We start from the raw sequence: 19,056 nt of genomic DNA, 5'->3' as shown, positions 1-19,056 counted from the left end.
TGGAAAACTGTCCCCTTAAGGTGCTTCAAGGGCTTTTTGAAAAACTCATTCCTTGGGCCTAAATAGAAATATTGAAAAATAATGGATTATGGATAAAAAGGAAAAAAATGGATTACATTCCTCCTGTGTAGCAACCATATCAGAAGGGCAGCCTATTCCCCAAAAAAGCCCTGTAGGTAATAGAGATATCATACAGCATCCAATCTAAATTTCCAGTTGTTAAAATAAAGACAACAGAGGAAGGTAATGGTTGTACGCCTTGTATCTGACCCAGGCAACATCTGTGCCTGTGACAACCCTGATATGTTGTTGGTTTTTTTCTACTCCAATCAGCTGAGATTCTCCTGTCTAACCCTAGAGATCCGCAGTTTTATCTCCTACAGACACCACCACACAATGGTTCACAAGTAGCTTTTCTGCCTGATTATAGGAACAGTAACACGAATAACAGGAAACTGCCCAAATAAAAACATAACCCTTACCCTATCCAGACTTTGCTCCTCTGAGGTGCCTCCATATGCCTGCTCTGAGTCCAGCTGCAGATAAGATTAGGCCTGCTGCTCAAACCTCCCAGTTTCCATTCAGCTCATTCTTTTTCCTTCCTTAAAAAAAAAAAGCAGCTTATCATCAGTTTTAGAAAGGCTTTGCACTGGAGTGCACTGGAGTCTGTTAACAGGAAGGGTGACCCTCTGGAGAGACTCGCCTTGAAATTCCTGGTTTTGTGTACAAAAGCAATGATCCTGAACTCTTCCTCTGTCTTCTGACTGCCTACACACACCAAACCAAATGAGAAGGTGGCCACAGCAATAAAGCCTGCCAGAGGACACAACATGAACCAGGGGCAATCCTCTCTGGACCTAAACACAAAGCATCCCGGTGAAGTCAAATGCCCGATAAACAAACCTGAACCCAGCAATCACTCTAAAAACTTGGGAATGAAAGGTCTCAGAGGACCAAGAGAGGAGAAAGGCATGGGAAAATGGGTTGCCTTGGGGTTTTGGCTGGGGACTGGGCAGGCATCAGTCTAGTATTCATCTCTCCTGTTGACTTCCAGGTTCAGGCACATCCACTGTGCTTGTTGAAAGCAGCCCCAAGGTGGCCCTCCAACCCTCCCAAACACTTGTGCCACCACCTCCAGCAGACCTGCACGTCCTCCCAGGAGCATGTAGGACGTGGCCTGCCCCAGCGTGCTCGGTAGGTCAAGCTGACATCAGGCATGCTCCTACAGCAAGCAGGGCATAAAGGTGCAGAGCCAGCAGCTTTGCTGCTGTCCTTCTCTTTTTCAGAGCAGCAAGGACAGCTGTGCCTCAACTGCCTTGTCTTCCTTCCTGGTCTCTTGACGATAAAAAATTTAAAAAGACTTTCTGTGGGGAAAGGTGTGAATGCATGGGGGTGTTACAGAGCACATCTGTGGGTATGAGTCAATAGGCAGTTTTACTCCATCCTTGCACTGCACCAAGGATGCTCCTAAGGCAGAGCTGGTTCTGCACTGCCTCTATCCCCAGCAGCACAATAATGTTAGCTGGGACCGGTTAGCAAAGCCTATCTCGAGTGGTGTTAATCCACACCCACGCAGACACACTCCCAACCTGTGCCCTACGCCCAGCTCAAAGGATTTGATCTTACTGTAGGGCTCTTATTGCAACTGAACACAGAATAAAGTTATGATTGGGCCAGTTCTCCACGCCACTGGCCCAGCGATGGAGAGAATGGGATTGACCAGTGCTTCTCCAAGCAGGCCTCAAGGTCCATGAAGCCATGGCACAAGGACGCCTCCTGTTCAATTCAGAGGATCAGGTGGGGTGGGAATGTTGCTGGAGGTGTCCTCAGCCCCTGTAATTTAGAAACTGCTGGCTCAGAGCACAGGAAAGAAAGCTCTGAAAGCCATTCTTCACTCACGCCCTTGTTTGTTTTGTAGGAAGACAAAATCTGGGAAAGGATTTAGCTTTTATCTGGGACGGAGCTCAATGTAACAGACATTCCTAGGGAGCAAATGCTCAGGTGTTATTATGGGGTATTGCACTGGTACCTAAACAGCCCAGCTGAGCTCAGGACCCTGCTGAGCTCAGGACCACGCTAAGCACGCAAGCACGCAGCAAGGGACACTCTCTAATCCGAAGCCTTTTACAGCTAGATTGAGGAGGAGAAAGGAAATGCGGGGGGAAGGATGCACAAAGAGACTAAATGAGCTGACAAAAGTCATATAAAAAGATTTTGGTTGTAAACTAAACATATTTTGCCCTGCTACCTTACTCCTCCTCACCATTTCTGGGAGAGGGATGAGGTAATTTGGAAGACCTACTCTTCATTTAGTTAGATGTGACTGTTACAAACAAACTGTAAATAACCCAGGCAGCATGTTCTACATTTCAATGTGCTATAAAATAAGTTCCACATTATTCATTTACCTCCTGTCTTTACCAGACCACAATTATCAGTGACAACGAAATATGTCAGAAAAATACCAAAATGAGGAGGAAAAAACAGATACACAGCCTGCCTGATCCCATTTTGACAGCACATGGCAGGACCAGGAGCCCCTGTTCCCAGTTATGGCTCTGAGCTGGGTGATGCTAGGGAAGAATGGTGGTCCTTGTGCCCATGCAATAGTGACTGTCATATCTGGGCTTTTTACAAAGGGGCAGATTGAGAGTTTCCAAGATAAGGATGGGAATAAGTTCTCCTTCCCAAAGATATCTGTCCTGGCAGAGCCCAAACCAACAGCCAAAGTGCCCCATACCATGCCATGGATGCTCAAGCCACATCACACCCCATGCATTACAGCTTCAGGTATCCCCATAGAGACACCTGAGTAACCCAAACCCTTTATTTGGAGAGGAAATAAGCCAGGCAGGGCTGCTGAGCCCAGCACAGCAGCAGGACACTGGGTGCCAACTGCTGTTGGCGTGCCATTCCCTCTGCACACCACATCACGCCACGCCACGCAGCCCCTGTGGTTCCTGCCGTTCTAACCCATGACAATTTTGAGCAGTAGCTCATGAGCTTGGGAAATGCGGCCATTCCCGACTCGGCAGATTCCTCCCCGCTGTCTCCAAAGCGGACAGCATAACTCAGTATATGATACAGGACGAGGGAAGGATCTGCTCGCATTGCTCCAAGCCCTGCCTTCACACCACAAGCATAATGGTCCTGGTTCACCCCAAGCACCTCTGCAGACCATGCCCCACGCCTGTGATGATGCAAACTTTACTTACAGATCTGTGACTCTGGAGACCTCAGCATCTTCTTCGATTCCTGCCATATGGTTTTGCAGTCCTCCTGGAGCTTATAAAACCGCTCCTTTCTCCAAGAGCTGGACTTGACTTTCAGCAGCTGGCTGCCTTTCAGGAGGAACTTCAGATCCTTGTCATCTTTCAGGCCTGGGGAGAAACAGTAGTGATAATGATGTAAGAGCTAGCACAAGAAATAATGTACATAGGGTCTTGCCTTCCACAGGACACAAGTCAGAGACATAAACAGACCACTGCAGAGCATCCAGTTCTGGGCAGAACAGCAGAGTAGAGACCCAGAATCTGCCACGTCACATTTTATGCTCACATAAGTGACTGGAGCCTTGTGGATTTCTTAGATGGAGTCCAAAGATTTCGGTACTATAATTCTCAGGTGGTTTACAAGCATAAAATATCTCCTTTGCAGTAAATATAGTTAGGATGCAAGAACAACAGCACAAAAGTAAAAGCAGAGGAAGGAAAGTTGTGTAACTTTTAATTGGAGTGCTGTCAGGAGCTTTGAAGAGAATTCAGCTCTATTCTGCAGCAAATTTCCTTCATGAGAACAGGTCCCTCTCAGAAAAGCTGTCCCCTTCTGGTCCCAGCAACTGCAGAGATTTCTCATCTCAGACTAGGTTCAGGAAGGCACTTAGACATCCAGAGAAGCAACAGTCATCTACTAAGGCTTTCAAAACATACATTTGACATTCTAGGTGGTTTTGAACATCTCAGAAGTATATGACTTCCACATGCCTAAACACCTTGGAGATTTTGTCCCTCAGACCAACCATTAATTAGAGATCTGCAGTGTGTGAACTGGTGCAGGGAGGGTGGGGGGCAGCAGGAGAATGAAACATGAGGAACACACCCTGGGCTTTCTGTAATAGGCACCTTGCAGCTCTGACATTGCATAAAAGGCTGTTTCAAAGCTGGTGAAACAACATTTAGCTCCGTAGCACTGAACAAGCCCAACTCCAACTCAGCATGACTTCTGCTAACCTTATCTTGACGATGCAGGTGAGACTGTCACTAATAACTACCTGGCCGCTTGCAGCCACCTGACACTCCCATCCCAATGCTACATTAACACAACACAGAGCCCCACAAAGCAGGAATCCGAGTTAACTGATTTGTGCAATAGGATTTATACTGCAGCGTGGCATTCCCCTGTGCCATTGGGTTTGTTCCTCCCTGGATAGGGCTGCCTTGAATGGCCGCTCTTTGAACAGGACAAGGCAATAAACCACCAAGCATTACTTCAGTCCTGCATGAAAAACAAAACATGGTCATTTTAGGTTGGCAAAGTCTGCGATCTCTGTCAGAGATAAATATTAGGGGTGTCCTGTGTCCAGCTCAGGCCACCTCACTGGTTTTCAAATGCCGAGGAGCAGGCCTGGAGCTGAGGAGGAGCAGGCCTGGAGCTGAGCCTCGCTGAGGCATTCAGGATTGAAAGCACCACAATGGGAGCAGAAGACCATGAAAAGGTTGCTGTGGCCTCTCTCTTTCCTCTACATTCAATTAGCTAGATCAGTAATTAAGTACCTGCACATGCTACAGCCTCTCAGCTCCAATGTCAGGTTTGGAAGTGCCCAGGAGGAGGAATCGAACACTTCCTCTGGAAACTTCAGAAAGAAATTCATGGTGAGAAGGAAAAATCTGGCTCCCACAAAGCACAGAAGGGTGAAAGATTGATCCCAGCTATAGCATCAGGAACACCCTCTTAGGTTTGCTGAGGTTCAAGCACACCCAGGGGTCTACAAGAGGCCATCCACAGGAAGGACTGACACCACAACAGCCTCACAAGGCCTTGGTCTCCTGAGCTGCAGTGTCGAGGATTCCTCCCTGATCCTAAGGTCTTTCAAGCACAAAGAATTGCAGACTTAGGCTTCACTAACACTGCTGTGGTACTTCTCAAGGTTTCTGGAGAGGGAACAAACTTCCTCCTCTGTGTTCACCCACAAAATTTCTGTTCTGGCTCCCAGCCTCACTCCATCTTCCCTCAGATCCCAACCACGCAAGGCATCGTTATGGGACTAGAAAGCGGACATGCCATCCTGGGGTGACATGAGCAGGAAAGCAGGAAAACCACCAATTCCTTTGGATGCCTATGTGCATAAGTGTGCAATGAGAAACCCCTGCTGACTGTGACATGTTTTGTTGCACAGACACTGTATGCAGCACGCATAACATGTCATGCTACCTGATCAAAAAGCTGCATCAATGTCATAAGGGCAAATTTGGGTGGCCACTAGCAGTAGGCAAGGGCAGGTTTGTCTCCTCCAAGCTAGATCCACACAGGTAGGACACAAGCTGGAGTGGGCCCTTCATCCTTCTCACAGCCCAGGCCTTACATTAGCATGGGACAAAATTCCCCTTCCTCTTCAGAGGATCCAACTACGGGTTCGGAACAGCCCTGCCAGCCATCCCCACACATCCCTGGCTGCTGTGCCCGAGGACCAGGCCAGGTTCAACGACCCAGTGAAGGAAACCACTGCCCTTCGCAGGAGTAGGAGGAAAAGATGAAGACAGACAGTGCATGGTGAAAGGCTAGCAGAGATCAAAGATCAAAGATGGCAGGGAGCGTGAATCAGAGGGCAGCTAGAAAAGCCAGGGAGGGGATGGAAAAAAGTTTGCCTCCAGAAGATGGTGAATTTGGTCAGGAAAGGACAAGAGGTTTAAAGATGGGTGTCTAAGAGCTCCATCATCCCTCTGATGTGGGAGGTTGGTACTCTCATGGGGCCTTTCAGATACACAGCAGTCACCCAAAGTTGACCTCTGCCAACAGTGACCCAAAGTATGGATTGAGCCACCATGGTAGGCCCAGAGGAAGGAATAAGGCCCGTGTTTTGGGCCCTGCCTCCTATGCCTGGTCCAAGCACTGCCACAGACTCTTTAAATGACCTTGGGCAAGGCACTTAGCTTCTCTGTTCCTATCTACGAGGCAGATAGCAGTGTTTTGTTAGGTCAGAGATGGAGCACAGCATGATCTGATTTGATGACATAGGACCTCAAATGCACCCCCAATATGTCAGTGGGACATGACTCTCAGCTGGCCATTCGAATTGCTTTCCTGAAAAAACAAACAAACTAACAAAAAACACCTTTTCACAGCAGATCCTTCATTTTGGGTTTTATATCCAAAGCAGCCCCTGGGGATTTCTGCCAGACATCCCCATGGAGCTGATGAGGTTGGCCGTGCAGAGCTCTGTCTCACAGCAATGGAAACTTCTGTATGAAAAAAACCAGAGTTGTCATATACAAACGTCATCTAACGATCCAAAAACACTGTGCAGTGGGACAGGGATATTTGCAATTATATAACAGTGCAGGGCACGAGAAACACAATCGCCACGCTAAAGTAGATGTCCAAATCCTGCCTGAAACGTGTAGCAGGGCCGTATCTTGCTTAGCATCCTCTGCAAAATACCAAATACACATCTGTCACACAAAATTGCACTATGTGTTTCAAGGGTCAGGCCCCCCTCCTTAAAAATATCACTCAAACACTTGCTAAACAGAACACAGTTAGTGTACAGTACAGTTCAGAGGGAAAATCGCATTTGGCAGAGGTAAGAGAGCCTCAAGCACACACAGCACCACCATGAGCATGAAGTTAATATCCTGCACTATGAAGCTTTAGACACCAAGAGCCCCAAAACGTTAACCTTTTTATTATCCATCTCAGGTTTACAGCAAGCAGGGAACACAATAGAACAACAGCTGTCAAGGCAGCAGCCTAGCTCTGAGTTCACTGAGGAGATAGTTAGGATATTTACAGGTGACAGCGACAGTCTGTATTTCTGCATTGCTCACTTTGCAAATCTGCTGATCTGATAAAAACATTAATTACAACCGCGATAAAACAAGCCTCCTCCTGCCTGCTCCTCTCTCCCACCTGGCTGAAGACCAGGCACAGCTCAGGACTGCCACTTTAAAAGGGCAGAAAGCCTTTCAGATTAAACACAGACAACTCGGGGGAGGGGGGGAGGGGACAAATGGTGATTTTTTTCAATTCCACCTGCTGTCTGTAGCCACGTAAATCAACAGATCTGCATTCACTTGGGCTGTCTCTCCAGACAGCAGGCACCAGCCGTAAAATCGTAGTCAGAGAAGTTACGAAACTCGCTGGGGTTTCCTGTCTCTTTTCATCTGGTGAACACAGCCTTCTGAGTGGTTCCTCGGGCTGTAATCAGCTGGCACCGCACCGCTGACAAGTCCTAAAATCGGGCAGAAAAGGGGCACCGCCGTCCCCAAACACCCTCACGGCACCAACAGCTCAAAAGCCCAGCAAGAGATCTGCGAACCCACCCTCTGCCAGAGAGGTCCCGCTTTCTTTGATGCCTCGACCGAAGCGGTTCGTACATCTGGCGGGTGGTTACAGGCAAAGGAAAGGAAAAGAAACCTCGGGAGTTTAAAAATAACCTCGGAGCTGCCTGTAGGGTGGAGCGCTGCCTCTGAGCAGGGAAAAGAGGCAGAAGCGAAGCGGCTGCCAGCGTGTGGAAGCGCCGAGGGTCTGGCCAACTTGTCCCTTACCCAGCCTCATGCCGTTCAGTGCGGCCACTTGACGGCTCTGCTCCCGCAGGATGTTCTCCTGGGACACGGTGCGCTTGAGCGGCCTTCGGAAGCACTGCATGGTCCAGCGTAGGGCTCGGAAAGAGGCACCGTGAGCCGGGAAGGATGGGGGGCCCTGTCGGCCCCGCGGGGATCCGTGCTCATCCAGGAGCCCCGGGCGTGCGCCGTGTCAAACTGGGCTCCAAGGAGGGAGAGGAGGCAGCGGGGAGAGGACAGGCAGAGGAAGGCAGAGGAGGGCAGAGTCCGGCTAGGGGTGGGACTGTGGGAAGTCTCTCCTCCTGCTTGCTCATCGGCCGCACACGCTGGGTGCGAAACTACAGCCGGCTGTCTGCCAGCAGCGGCCCAGGTAGAAGGAGCGAGTTTCCCTACAGTCAGCCAGTGGGGTTTTGTGCCTCGTTTCCAGGGCCTGGAGGGGCCCCAGATATTGCCTGTGGTACCAGGGGGCTCGTCAGCTCAGCCTGCCCACAAATGCCTGGCTACGAGACCTCGGCTCCACCCTTTCCTTCTGTGCCGAGCTCTGTGCTGTTCCCACTGACACGCAGTGATTGACATACAGGAAGCTTAAAAACACCGGGGCAGACGTAGCCCGAAAGCTGCTCGGAAATTGTTTTAATGCTCTTTTTCCACCTAGAGGAGAGCATTTTCCTGAGACTTTGGAGAATGTCTTTCCTGCCACCGATTTCCTACGTGACTTGGGTGAGTCACCCTGCGTTTCTGCATAGCTATGGGTTTATTCTTGTAGTTCAAGTTTACAGGTACATGGATAAGCCCCCACCGGCGGTTTAACAAATCACTGATTATAGAGAATCACAGCTGGAATGGACCTCTGGTGGTCTCCTGGTCAACCACCCACTCAAGGGGGAGTCACTTCAAACGCAGATCAGGTGCTCACAGCCTCGTCCAGGTGAGTTTGGGATATCTCTAAGGATGGAAACTTCATAGCCAATCTAGACCACTGTTCAAGAGCTTAGATGCTCTCATAGTGAAGAATTTGTTTATATAAGTTTAAGTTGTTTATGTAAGTTTCCCTTGCTGACCCTCATGTTCATTGCTTATTCTCCTGGCAATGTCTGGGACTAAAATCCATCTCTTCCCTAGCCATGACTCCTTCTGCAGTGAAATGCAGAGTTCTGCTTATTAAGCTGTCCCATCCTGATGAATTTACAGACCTTGTCAGGTTTTTTTCATTGCTTTTGCAGAGCCGCTGCCCTAAAAAGCCAGCCACAAGTGAAAATACTGCAGGGAGATGGATCCAAACTGGGGTGAATGCCCCTTACTGCAAAACCAGCATCTGCCCGAGAAGCTCGACAGCAAACCACGTGTCACCATCTCTGCTGGAGATCCAAGTCTCTCCACCACCAGCCCCCATCATACCCAATGCATTTTGTAGCACAAAGGTTTTAGGAACAGATTCTCTATTTCAGGTGTCTGACACCCCAGTCATCCTCCTCTTTCTCTGTATTTTGAAGGAAGCCCTACTGATGCTCACAGACGACTGGGCGATCTGACCAGCACAAGGACACGGTCAAAGCCATTAATCCCCAGCACAGTGAGTAAGAAACTCACTGGGAACAAGGCAGAGCCACTGTCTGGCCTTGAACAGCAGCACAACTAGTAACGCCTTATTTACACATAACAGCTACAAGTCACAGAAGGCAAAGGAGAATAAAGGCATTTTATGGCTAGGACATTGTCAGACACATCAGCCAGGCAGTGTGCTTGAGGAAATAGCCCCAGCCTCTTCTGATCCCTCTAGGCGTGCAGGGGCCAGATGTCTTTGTAGCCCTCCCCCGGCAGCTGGGGACTTGCCCTTGCTCTGGCCGGAGGGTGAGCACCGTGATGTGATGGCTAGCTGATGTTTATTAGCTAGCAGTCTCTGAGCACTTCCCATATTTCACATTGTACTGGAGAGGGCTGATTTAATTAAGGAGCGGGGAAGAGAGTCATCTCTTGTACTCGCCTTCGCAAAACAGTTTGCTTCTGTGCACCAGCTCTCCCAGCAGCCGGTGTCCCATAGGGATCGGTTTGGGAGCACGCAGATCCCCTCTGCCTCATTTTCTCATTAATTCCTAATAAAAAGTGTCAGCAACAGCACTGCTCAGAGCCTCCCAGGCTCTCAGAGAACATTTTAATGTACTTATCCCTGAAGTTTGCACATACGCAAAGCACAGGATCAGCACTCACCAAGTTTAGATACTTCTCCAGAACAGCAATGAGCAAGTTCTGATGTTGTGAGGACCTCAGAGATGGAAGACAGATAAAATCAGTTTGTTTTTAAAACAAAGATGACAACACTGGGCCAGAAATACCCTGCTTAGGGAAACAACAGATCTGGATCTATTGTGGTCTTGAGGTCATTTAGAGACAGTGTCACATCTCGTAGACAAGCTGTGATGGGTAAGTGTGGCACTGTAAGATATGGGGCATTGCTTAGTGATGTTACCTGATGCTGCGTCACACACCGGTGCTGGAGGAAATGATTCCTTCGACGGCTCAGGGATAAATTCTCCGACCCTTATTCACTGCAGGTAACACCTGACTGGGGCTGAAGCCTGTGAACACTCAACCATGCAATTTTACCCCTATGACCAACCCCACTGAAATCGATGGCACTAGTCACATGAGTGAAGTTATTCATGTCCTTGTGCCCAGGATCAGGGCTTTGCTAATCATCCTATCGATTCCGGCTGGATTACTCACGGAGCAAATGGAAATTGATGTGAATGAGGTTGTCAGAACATGGTCCTGAAGTTAGCAAAGTGCTTCAATATGCAGGAAACAGGCACTTGAGATAAAAGGGCTGGACAGCCTGGTAGGAAATGGGCTATGTGAGAAAACTATTAATGCTGAGGCTGCTCTTCAGGCAGTTTTCCAGAATGAATTAATCTTCATCACATCCATATACAAAGGACCGAAGGAAGCTCTGTTACCACTTCACAGAGGAAGAAGCAGGTCGGTTTGGGGTTGGAACTTGTCACCTAGTATGGCCACGGTTGGGCAACACCAAAAGTGGTGCAGCCCTATTACTGATGGCAATCTCTTTACACCACGTTGACCCCAATGACATGACAGCAGTCAGCTGCTGATTTGCCCCGACTTGTGATAATTTGGGACTGGAATGAAAATATCCACGCTGGTGATGCCCTCACCACTTCCCCATTGCATCATGCACACGACGTAAATTGCTCTATTAGGACTGGTAATGCCTCTGGCAGCTACACAACACCTACACTTCTCAATTTGGGGGGAAATTCCCACTACTGAGGTCAAAGGTTGTTCATTGCTCTGTATTCCTTATCAAGAAGGAATAAGGTCTATTTCACATGATGCTTATCTTTGAAGTTACTGTAATTTCAGCTGCCCTCCCAGGCTCACCTGCAGTGAAATTCAGTAAAATTATTTTTAAAAGAGTAACAGCATGCACTGAGTATCACTGCTCACTAATGAACCACTGTGTCTGTCCCTGTTTATTCCTAGCCCTCACCAGGAGCAAGAACTTTCAATCCAGGTGAACTGAGAATCAGTGAAAGCTTGGAAAAGTTGTGGTCCAGCTGATCTGATCGTGTCGTAGACACGACAACCTGCCATTGCTTGCTAGGGTGAGGGAGCCCTCAGAACATGAAGTTTCTGGTGGTCAATGAAGTCCGAGGATTATTTTGCACACCTACTATGAGGAGCACTGTCAGTGCACCGGCTGCGTGGAAATGAACACAGCCAGCTGCAGCAATGGGCAGTGGCTGCTGTTCAGAAACGCAGGAAACCTGCCAAGTGACAAATAAGTTAGTTGGTTTTCCAAGTGCTTTTGCAAATCACTGATGTCACCTGTGAGGTGCCTCTGAGAGACGCCTTTTGTTAAGTGCCATCAACCCATGGTTATATATACCTGGCTTTTACATCAGCTCTTGAACAGCCCTTTGCTTGGGGTTTTCCTCCTTCCATTTCCAATTGCTTCCATTTCCTCCTTCCTTGCTACCTCCAGGACCCCACCACTGTCTCTCGGCTTTATTTTCCCCAGTTACACCACAGGACGGGGCTTTGCTGTTTAGAGCAGCCAGTTTCTCACCACCACCAAAAAATGCCAGTGGCTCCTCTACACCAGCTCTCCCCTTTTTGCTCCTTCTGGGGGAGTGGAGAGCAGGGAGGGGGGACTGGGACCATAAACACTGGTGCATCTCTGGCCAAAGCTGCTGTTGCTTGGTGAGTGTGGATGCATTTCGGTGCATGTGGTATGGACCAAGTTCCACCTTGTGGTGACACTGAGAATGGGCTTCTCCACAAAGTCGGTGGCAGCATCAGTAAACCTCTTTTTTCTTCCTGACTCTGGCTTTTCTTGCCCACTCTACTTCTTGTCCAATGTGCCTGAGAGGTCCTGCCGAGCAAAAGCAGGGCAATCTTAAAGCTTCATATAGGAGGAGTTGTCCCCAGGCATTGTGTTGTGGCTGTCCTTCAAATCACCACCTAAAATCTCCTTATGTTGGCAAGAAGATGTATGATGGGCAGGTTTCTGGTGCACTGAGACCAGCGCTGCCACCCTGCACAATATTTCCCAGCCCCACTTTCTCCCTGTATCTCCCTTTGGCTGTCCCACCTTGTCTGCAAGGTGTCTGGGAGGAGAACGGCCTTTTCTCCAGCTCTGCTCTGATCAGTCTGCACAGCTGAGCCACCTTTCCCCAAAACAGGCTGGCCATATCCAGACTGCACACCGGGAAGGATCTCTGACCCATGCCATCACCCAGATCATGTCCAAGTATCGTCTGGGAGAGTGCTAGCTGCTGGTGATGTGACCCGTCAAAAGCTTCTGCTTCCTCCCTGCACTCTCTGTGAAATCCAGGTAAAACTCCTACCTCAAGTTCTTTGCAGCCAGGAACTCAAAAGCAGGCTGAAGGTTTGGTTTGGTCCTTCCACGATGGTGCACAAGCAGATTGGGCTGCAGAGCGAGAGGCACCAGAGCAAGCACTGTCTTGAAGTAAATTGCAGCTTTTCCAGCAGTTGGTGTGAAGGGAGTAGGAGGAAAGTAATTAAAAAGAAGGATGTCAACTTGATCAATAGGACCAGCAGCAGCAGCTTACTTGCATAACTCCTAAATCATGTTTCTCAGCACATATTGATGAAGACGTTCATGCCATAAAACCATAGTCAGTTGTAGGTCGGTCCCAGCTTCATTTTTTTTTCTTTTCAGGCCACTTAACAGCTTTTCTCAACATCTTTTTCAGGAGCTGAGATTTCCTCCATGGCCAAAAAGCAGGCCACTCAGAGCATTCCACAGCAGGGCAAAATTTGTGCAATAATTAAATTGCACCGAGTTATGCAAAACTATGGATTTTTTTATTTTTTTTTTCCCTGTGTGATTTATCTAGAATTTCATCACTCTGTAACTAGAGCCAGAAATAGCCAAGACTTGTTGTGTGTATCTCAACACAGGGCTTTAAAAGGCACCCGTGTGAGGGGCAGCCCAAGGTGTGAGGCTTTCTCCCCACTCACTGTCCCAAGTGGCTTATTTAAGGTGTGGAAGTATCTTGGTTTAGAAGAAACTGTGGCAAAATCTTCTCTACCTGCATAAAGAAAAAGAGAAACCTTCAGGTTTGACCCAAGGTCTGCAGCCATCCATTGTGGTGGGCTTGACTAAGGACTGAGATGCTCCACCCATGGGAAGGACTTTGGAGATGCAAGGACTGGGGGGCAGTCTCACAGTATTTAGATATTTAGATTTTAGGTTGGCCTAGGTGATCTTGGAGGTCTCTTCCAACCTAAATGACTCTGTGATTCTGTGATATCTGCAGTACACGGAGCAAGGGGCCAGGAGACGGGTGTAACTCATCCGTCCACATCCCTGCAAGTCTGCAATTTCCTGCAGATGCCTGCGTTTAGCTAGCGGATTCCCACCCTGGATGATCAAATCAGCAAGAGCACGATGCAGTTTTCCCTATTAATACCTGTTTATATATATCTGATCTGCCTGTAAAGGAAACTATACTTTGCTCCCAAATCAACACCTGTGGCTCCCAGAGCTGCCTGTCCAGTTGGCTGAGTTTCCTGACCTTGCACAAACCACCTCTTCCCCACACCTCTTCCTCTTGCTTTTCCCTGTACTTGGCAGTGTCCTTTCATCCCTGCTACCTGCAGCAGTTTTCCAGGTGACTGCATTTCCTTCTTCCTCCTCTTTCATTTCTTCTTTAAAATCTATTTTTCCACAGGCATCTTTTGCCTCTACTCATCTGCTTCTGAGCCTGATGTTGGGGCTTTACGCATTGGCAGCAGTCTTAAAACCAATTAAAGGCCTTAGCTTTATTTAAAAAACATTGCTCAGATTGGACATTTAGCAGTTGTCGACTGAAAATAAAAAAAGGTCCAAGATGACTTTGACTTGTCCTGTGCAAAAAGGGAAAGCTGCATGTTTAATGCCCCGAGCAGTGCCAGTATGGCAAATTCTCCTGCACTACCGGCAGAGTTATGGCTTTAAAAAACCCCACGTCATGAATCTGGCACAACCTCCAACAATCCAGGTGTGCCAGGCGTATCTTGTTTGCAGGAAAGGAGATCAAAGCCACCGGCCGCTTCGGAGCAGATCTCAGCTGACGCCAAGCAGCATCACCTCCACCCACGGAGGGTGAAGCCCAGAAGGAGCCTGCTCAGCACTCCCAGCTTAGAAGGGCAGGTAGAGATGATTCATTTGGAAATTTAAATCCAGGAGAAGTTAGTCCTTGGGACTGGCTGACAGAAAAACAAGGAAACAGCCTGTTCTGTAGGATTTTACCAGCCCCTCCCTGCTGACTCTCACCCTGGGCTGTGGCAGAAGGCATTCCCGTAACGGGGCTCTGGCATTCCCTGCACAATGTGCACAGTGTCTCGGATGAAGAGGTCAGTGTATAAGAATAAGGCATAGCACAAATTAGCTATTCTACAATCTGTGTGAGCACAAGGACTCCCAGTTCACATACATGTCAGGTTGATGAAGCAAAAGAAAGCTTATTAATAGCCCACAGAGTCTGGCAGATCCGCTGCATAATAAATGCAGATGACCCTTTATAAAATAAGCAACGAGAAGCCCATACAGCTGAATCAAACACGTTCAGAATAAAAGGCGCAGACCACTAAATCACAGCAGCTACATGGGTCTACGGACAAGGGAGCATGTTCAGTTTCCATCCCAGGATTCAGATCTCCATCCAAACACAGAACAAACAAAACTCTACGAACTTTTCAGAAACTCTCATCAAGAGTACTACCCACTGTTGCTACTGGAAGATATCCCAGGGGTCTCTTACTGAGTGCCAGATACCGTGCTGAGATGGAACCGTGTGTCTGCGGTTAATTCTGATACAGCAAACACAGTTGTGTCCATGTGGGACAGGAAGAAACTGAGTTTCAACACACAGCCATAGATGAAACATACCTATAAACCACAGTATCTGAGAGATTTCTGACAAACGGAGCAGCGCAAGTCTGATCCTGCTAACTAACCAGCACGTGAGCAACCTTTCCTGTCTAAGAAGTCTGGCATTCAGAATGACTTTGGCACTGGTGCACGTATGTGCCAAGGAATTTCAGCAAATAGTTTTCTGAAAGCACACAGCTCATTCAGCACTTGTGTATTTTTCTGCCTGAGAGAAGAAAATAGAATAACGAACGGACACTGAATTTTCTTGGTCCCTAACACCACAAAAAAAAAAAAAAGTAATATTCACTGAAAAATGACCTACAAACCAGATTAGGAAAGATTTTAATACTTCCAGATGTATTTCCTAGCTTTCTTTCCCCAGTGGCTCTATAATGAATGAGATACCTACAAAAAGTTTAACATTAACCTCAGTTTCACCTTCCTGTCTATTTCTAGGTTCTGGGAAAAGCAGAGGGAAGATTTCTTGAGCCTGGGGATGATTTTTTCACAGTTTGCTTGGCAATGCTAACTGATTCTGTTTACAGTCAATCACAGATCGATCTATTAATTTTTTGTTTTGTTTTGTTTATAACTCATCTACAGGAAGAAAGCACCTATATCAAGAACTAGAAATAAGCACTCTAGACTTTTCCCATTTCAAGTCCTGAGCTGTTCCTGCTCATCAGAGTGAATAAAACACAATGAAGAGGTAACAGATCAATATATTCAAGTCAGACCAGGGAATAAGGGATATTTCCCTGCCTATCAGACAAGCCTCCTCGTCTTGGTACTGATCGAGACTTCTTAAATCTCACTTGCTGTCAGGGCAGAGAGGATTTCTTCTATTTTAGAAACAATACTTATTTTTCACAGAGCATTTACAGAGTCTTGGGGGCAGGCGCTGAGCCGAAGAGATTTATCCTGGCTCTGCTGCCTTCACCAGAGCCTGATTTACTCCGCTGAGCATCTGTCCCGCTCTCAGTTTCACCATAAAGGGGAGGAGATTTGGATCAGCCTTGCTGGGCTCGCACACACTGATCAGCCAAGACACCCTTCCGACCAACACATCTAACCGTAGTAAAAGAGAAAAAATCTGTCATCTCTCTCCCGTAACACTGATTTAAACGCTGCGTTACTTCCAAGCGAGAGAACTGCGGCGGCAAAGGGGGAGGGAGGAGAGAGGAGGAAAAAGCCAGCTCTCGCACGAGATAAAAGGGCTGAAACACAAGGACGTTTGTACAGACTTACTGTTGCAAGCGAGGAAGGTGCCGTTCGATTCCATGGCTGCAAAACGAGCCGAGGGGCGGCCACAGGAAGGGCTCCGGCAAACAGCTGTGCCCAGATGTTAGCGCCGGCCGGGGCTGGCAGCCAGAGCCGCGAGGCTCCCCCTGCTCCCTCCTCCAGTAATCCCCAAACGTCAGCTCCCTTCGGCGAGGCCTGCTCCTTCCCCTTGGCTGGAGAGCCGTCTTCGCTATGACTCCTCATTTATTTCTCTCCCGCATCCGCACGCCGCCGCCTGCCCAACGCGTCGAGTGAGGCCAAGCGCCCAAGCCCCAGCGCCGGCCCTGGCTCCTCCCTGTGCAAGCTGGCCCTCTTCTCTGCGGGGCCAGCCTCCTGTTCCTGCTCCTGCTGGGGCTCCAAGCCGTGCCTCTGTTCCTGCTGCTGGCACAAACGCTTAAACACGCTCCGCTCCTTTCCGGCAAGGCTTCCAGAAGACGCCGAGCGCTCGAATCTGTCCCCAACCCAAGGGAAGGGCCGTACGACACGAGGCAGCACCTGGGGTTTAAAGGGCTTATTGGCACTGGTGGGGGCATATCTCACGACGCAACGCAACAAAACAATGAGGAAAAAAACAACAAAACAGCTCAGAAGCTGGCAGCGGAGAAGCTGTAACCACAACCGCTCACAGCTTAAAGCAGACGAAAAGCTGCAAGCTTCACATTCGAGACAGCGAGGCAGAAAGCAGAAAAAACTCCTCGCTGCCCTGAGGCTTGTACCGAGCCGAGCTGTTTTCCTCTGCCCTGCCCCCTGCTCTTAAAATAGATTACATTTTTTTCCTTTTTAAAGGAGAAAAAGATGATGCTGTCGAGCAGGGAGGGGGAAAGAAAGGGAATCCACACTAGAAAAATAAAGTGTCCGTCTACTTGAGTGGCTGGGGGAGGTTTTTAGTTATTTTGCTCTTGTTGTTTATTTTTATTTCTGGTTATTTAGGTGATCTTGATTCAATCAATGCAGCTGTCAGAGGATTCAAAGCCCTTGCTTCTCAGCAGCTGTGCGCACAGCAGCTCCAGTGACAGAAGGGAAAAGTCCCTCTCTGACGGTGACAGCTCTGGGATGTACCTGGTGACAAATACTTTGGGACTAGTACTGTTTGCCCATCCCTGCCAGGAATCGAGCTGCTCCTTCAAGAGCTCAGACTTCACCTCCAGCTAATTTTATGCCCTCCAAATTGCCTTGATACAGCAAAACTTGTCTGTGCTAGCACAAAGCATAAGAGCAAACAAGTGAGACACTTTTTGAAGGACCCAGGAAGGAGCATCCCTTTTGCAAACCCACAGAAAAAAGGAGACGTTGGCTCGGACAGGGTCAAATTTTTTGGCAGTGAGGAAAGCAGGACAGCAGCCAGGGTGTCTCAAGAATCCTTGTAAAGCCTTAAAAGCCCCAAGGGAGGGGGGTTTCCAGAGGACACCACCAAAACCCATCACCCTATCAGCTGAAGGGGAAGCGACTGCTGGAGAGGTTGGTAGATGAGTCAGCCAGACTGGAAACTCCGGTAAAGCGGTGGTGATGAAGGTGTTATGGTTTTCAGAAGGGAGGAGAAGCAGAGAAGGGCAAACAGTTTGAAAGCGGTGACAGGAAATAACATTATAGTCAGTCCTTTGCCCTTCTCTGTATCACACCCTGTTGCATCCTCACGCTGCCTCGCACAAGGCCTCACTTAAAGACATACCTGCCAGTCTCCCTGTGTCCCCTGTAGTAAAGAGGTGTAAGCGAGCTGTTAGCCCCCAAAAAAGACGAAGACCACGATCTGGATAGTGCAGGGCACAGTGGCACCAAGACAGGACCATCAGCCCCCTGCAACACTGTGAACACCACCACGACTGCGTTGGCTTCCTCGGGCTGGACAGGGCACCCTCGAGTGGGACTGAGCTTCTCTGCCATCACACCTTGAGATTTGAAGGTGTGAGGTTTGAAGGTGTGAGATTTGAGATTTGTTGATCCTCTGTGCCTACCCCTTTGGCAGCCCAACGCATCTGCCTGCGCTTCCTCCTTGCCATGCTGCCTTCTCCTTGATGAGCGCAAGTGGGAGCAGAAATAGTGCCTGTCAGGAGGATTCGCAAAACTTTGTCCAACCTTGCACTTTTCTCCATTACGCTAACTCTTCCTGCTTCCGTACCTGTCCAGAAGTATCACTGTTTTAGCTGCTTTGAGCACTGTGGCACCTCCCTGCCGTCCTAAGCTTAAGCATTTTTATTGCAGGGCAACTGAACAAAGTGATTGCATACTTTCTGCCCATGACGACTTCGCCCTATTTATCACTTAATAAAATTTCTTCCTCCGGGATTTTACAGCAGGTGAGTTAACGTGCTCTGATTATTTTGCTGGAGGAACACACCTTTTCCTGCAATGAGGCCAAAACCTAACAGAAAAACCTGTTTTCCTGAATCCCACAAGTACATGATAGATTACACCTAGGGATGGATTTATTCTCTCCGGACCCCTGTGGGCACCACCTACAAGCAGTGACTTTACCACCAAGCCCAGCTTGGTGTCTCCCAGGTTTTTGCACGCTGCAGGTTATTATATTTAATGGCTCTCCGAGACTTGGGAAGCCACTTTATTTCCCCGCCTTTGTTGTCATGGATTTTAATCCCC

At 48.5% G+C, this 19,056-nt stretch overlaps 1 protein-coding gene across 2 annotated transcripts in view; it reads right to left on the bottom strand.

The window, feature by feature from the left end:
• The window catches only part of PLCD1 (phospholipase C delta 1), a 54,633-nt gene extending 37,494 nt beyond the window's left edge, over nucleotides 1-17,139 (bottom strand). Inside the window, exons 1-2 of one of the 2 annotated variants that reach the window (XM_083823721.1) lie at nucleotides 16,429-17,139; nucleotides 3,216-3,380 (exon numbers count right to left, since the gene is read on the bottom strand). In XM_083823721.1, the coding sequence (XP_083679847.1) occupies nucleotides 3,216-3,380; nucleotides 16,429-16,462 (199 nt within the window). In that variant the 5' untranslated portion in view covers nucleotides 16,463-17,139. Of the gene's footprint in view, nucleotides 1-3,215; nucleotides 3,381-7,763; nucleotides 8,002-16,428 lie in introns of those variants that run through there. The other variant, XM_083823720.1, reaches the window with a different exon arrangement.
• Between the last annotated feature and the right edge of the window lie 1,917 nt (nucleotides 17,140-19,056).

Source organism: Anser anser (assembly GCF_964211835.1).
Source record: "Anser anser genome assembly, chromosome: 2".
Classification (NCBI taxonomy): domain Eukaryota; kingdom Metazoa; phylum Chordata; class Aves; order Anseriformes; family Anatidae; genus Anser; species Anser anser.
The sequence above is the reverse complement of the archived record's forward strand: the minus strand, read 5'-3'. Positions and strand labels throughout refer to the sequence as shown.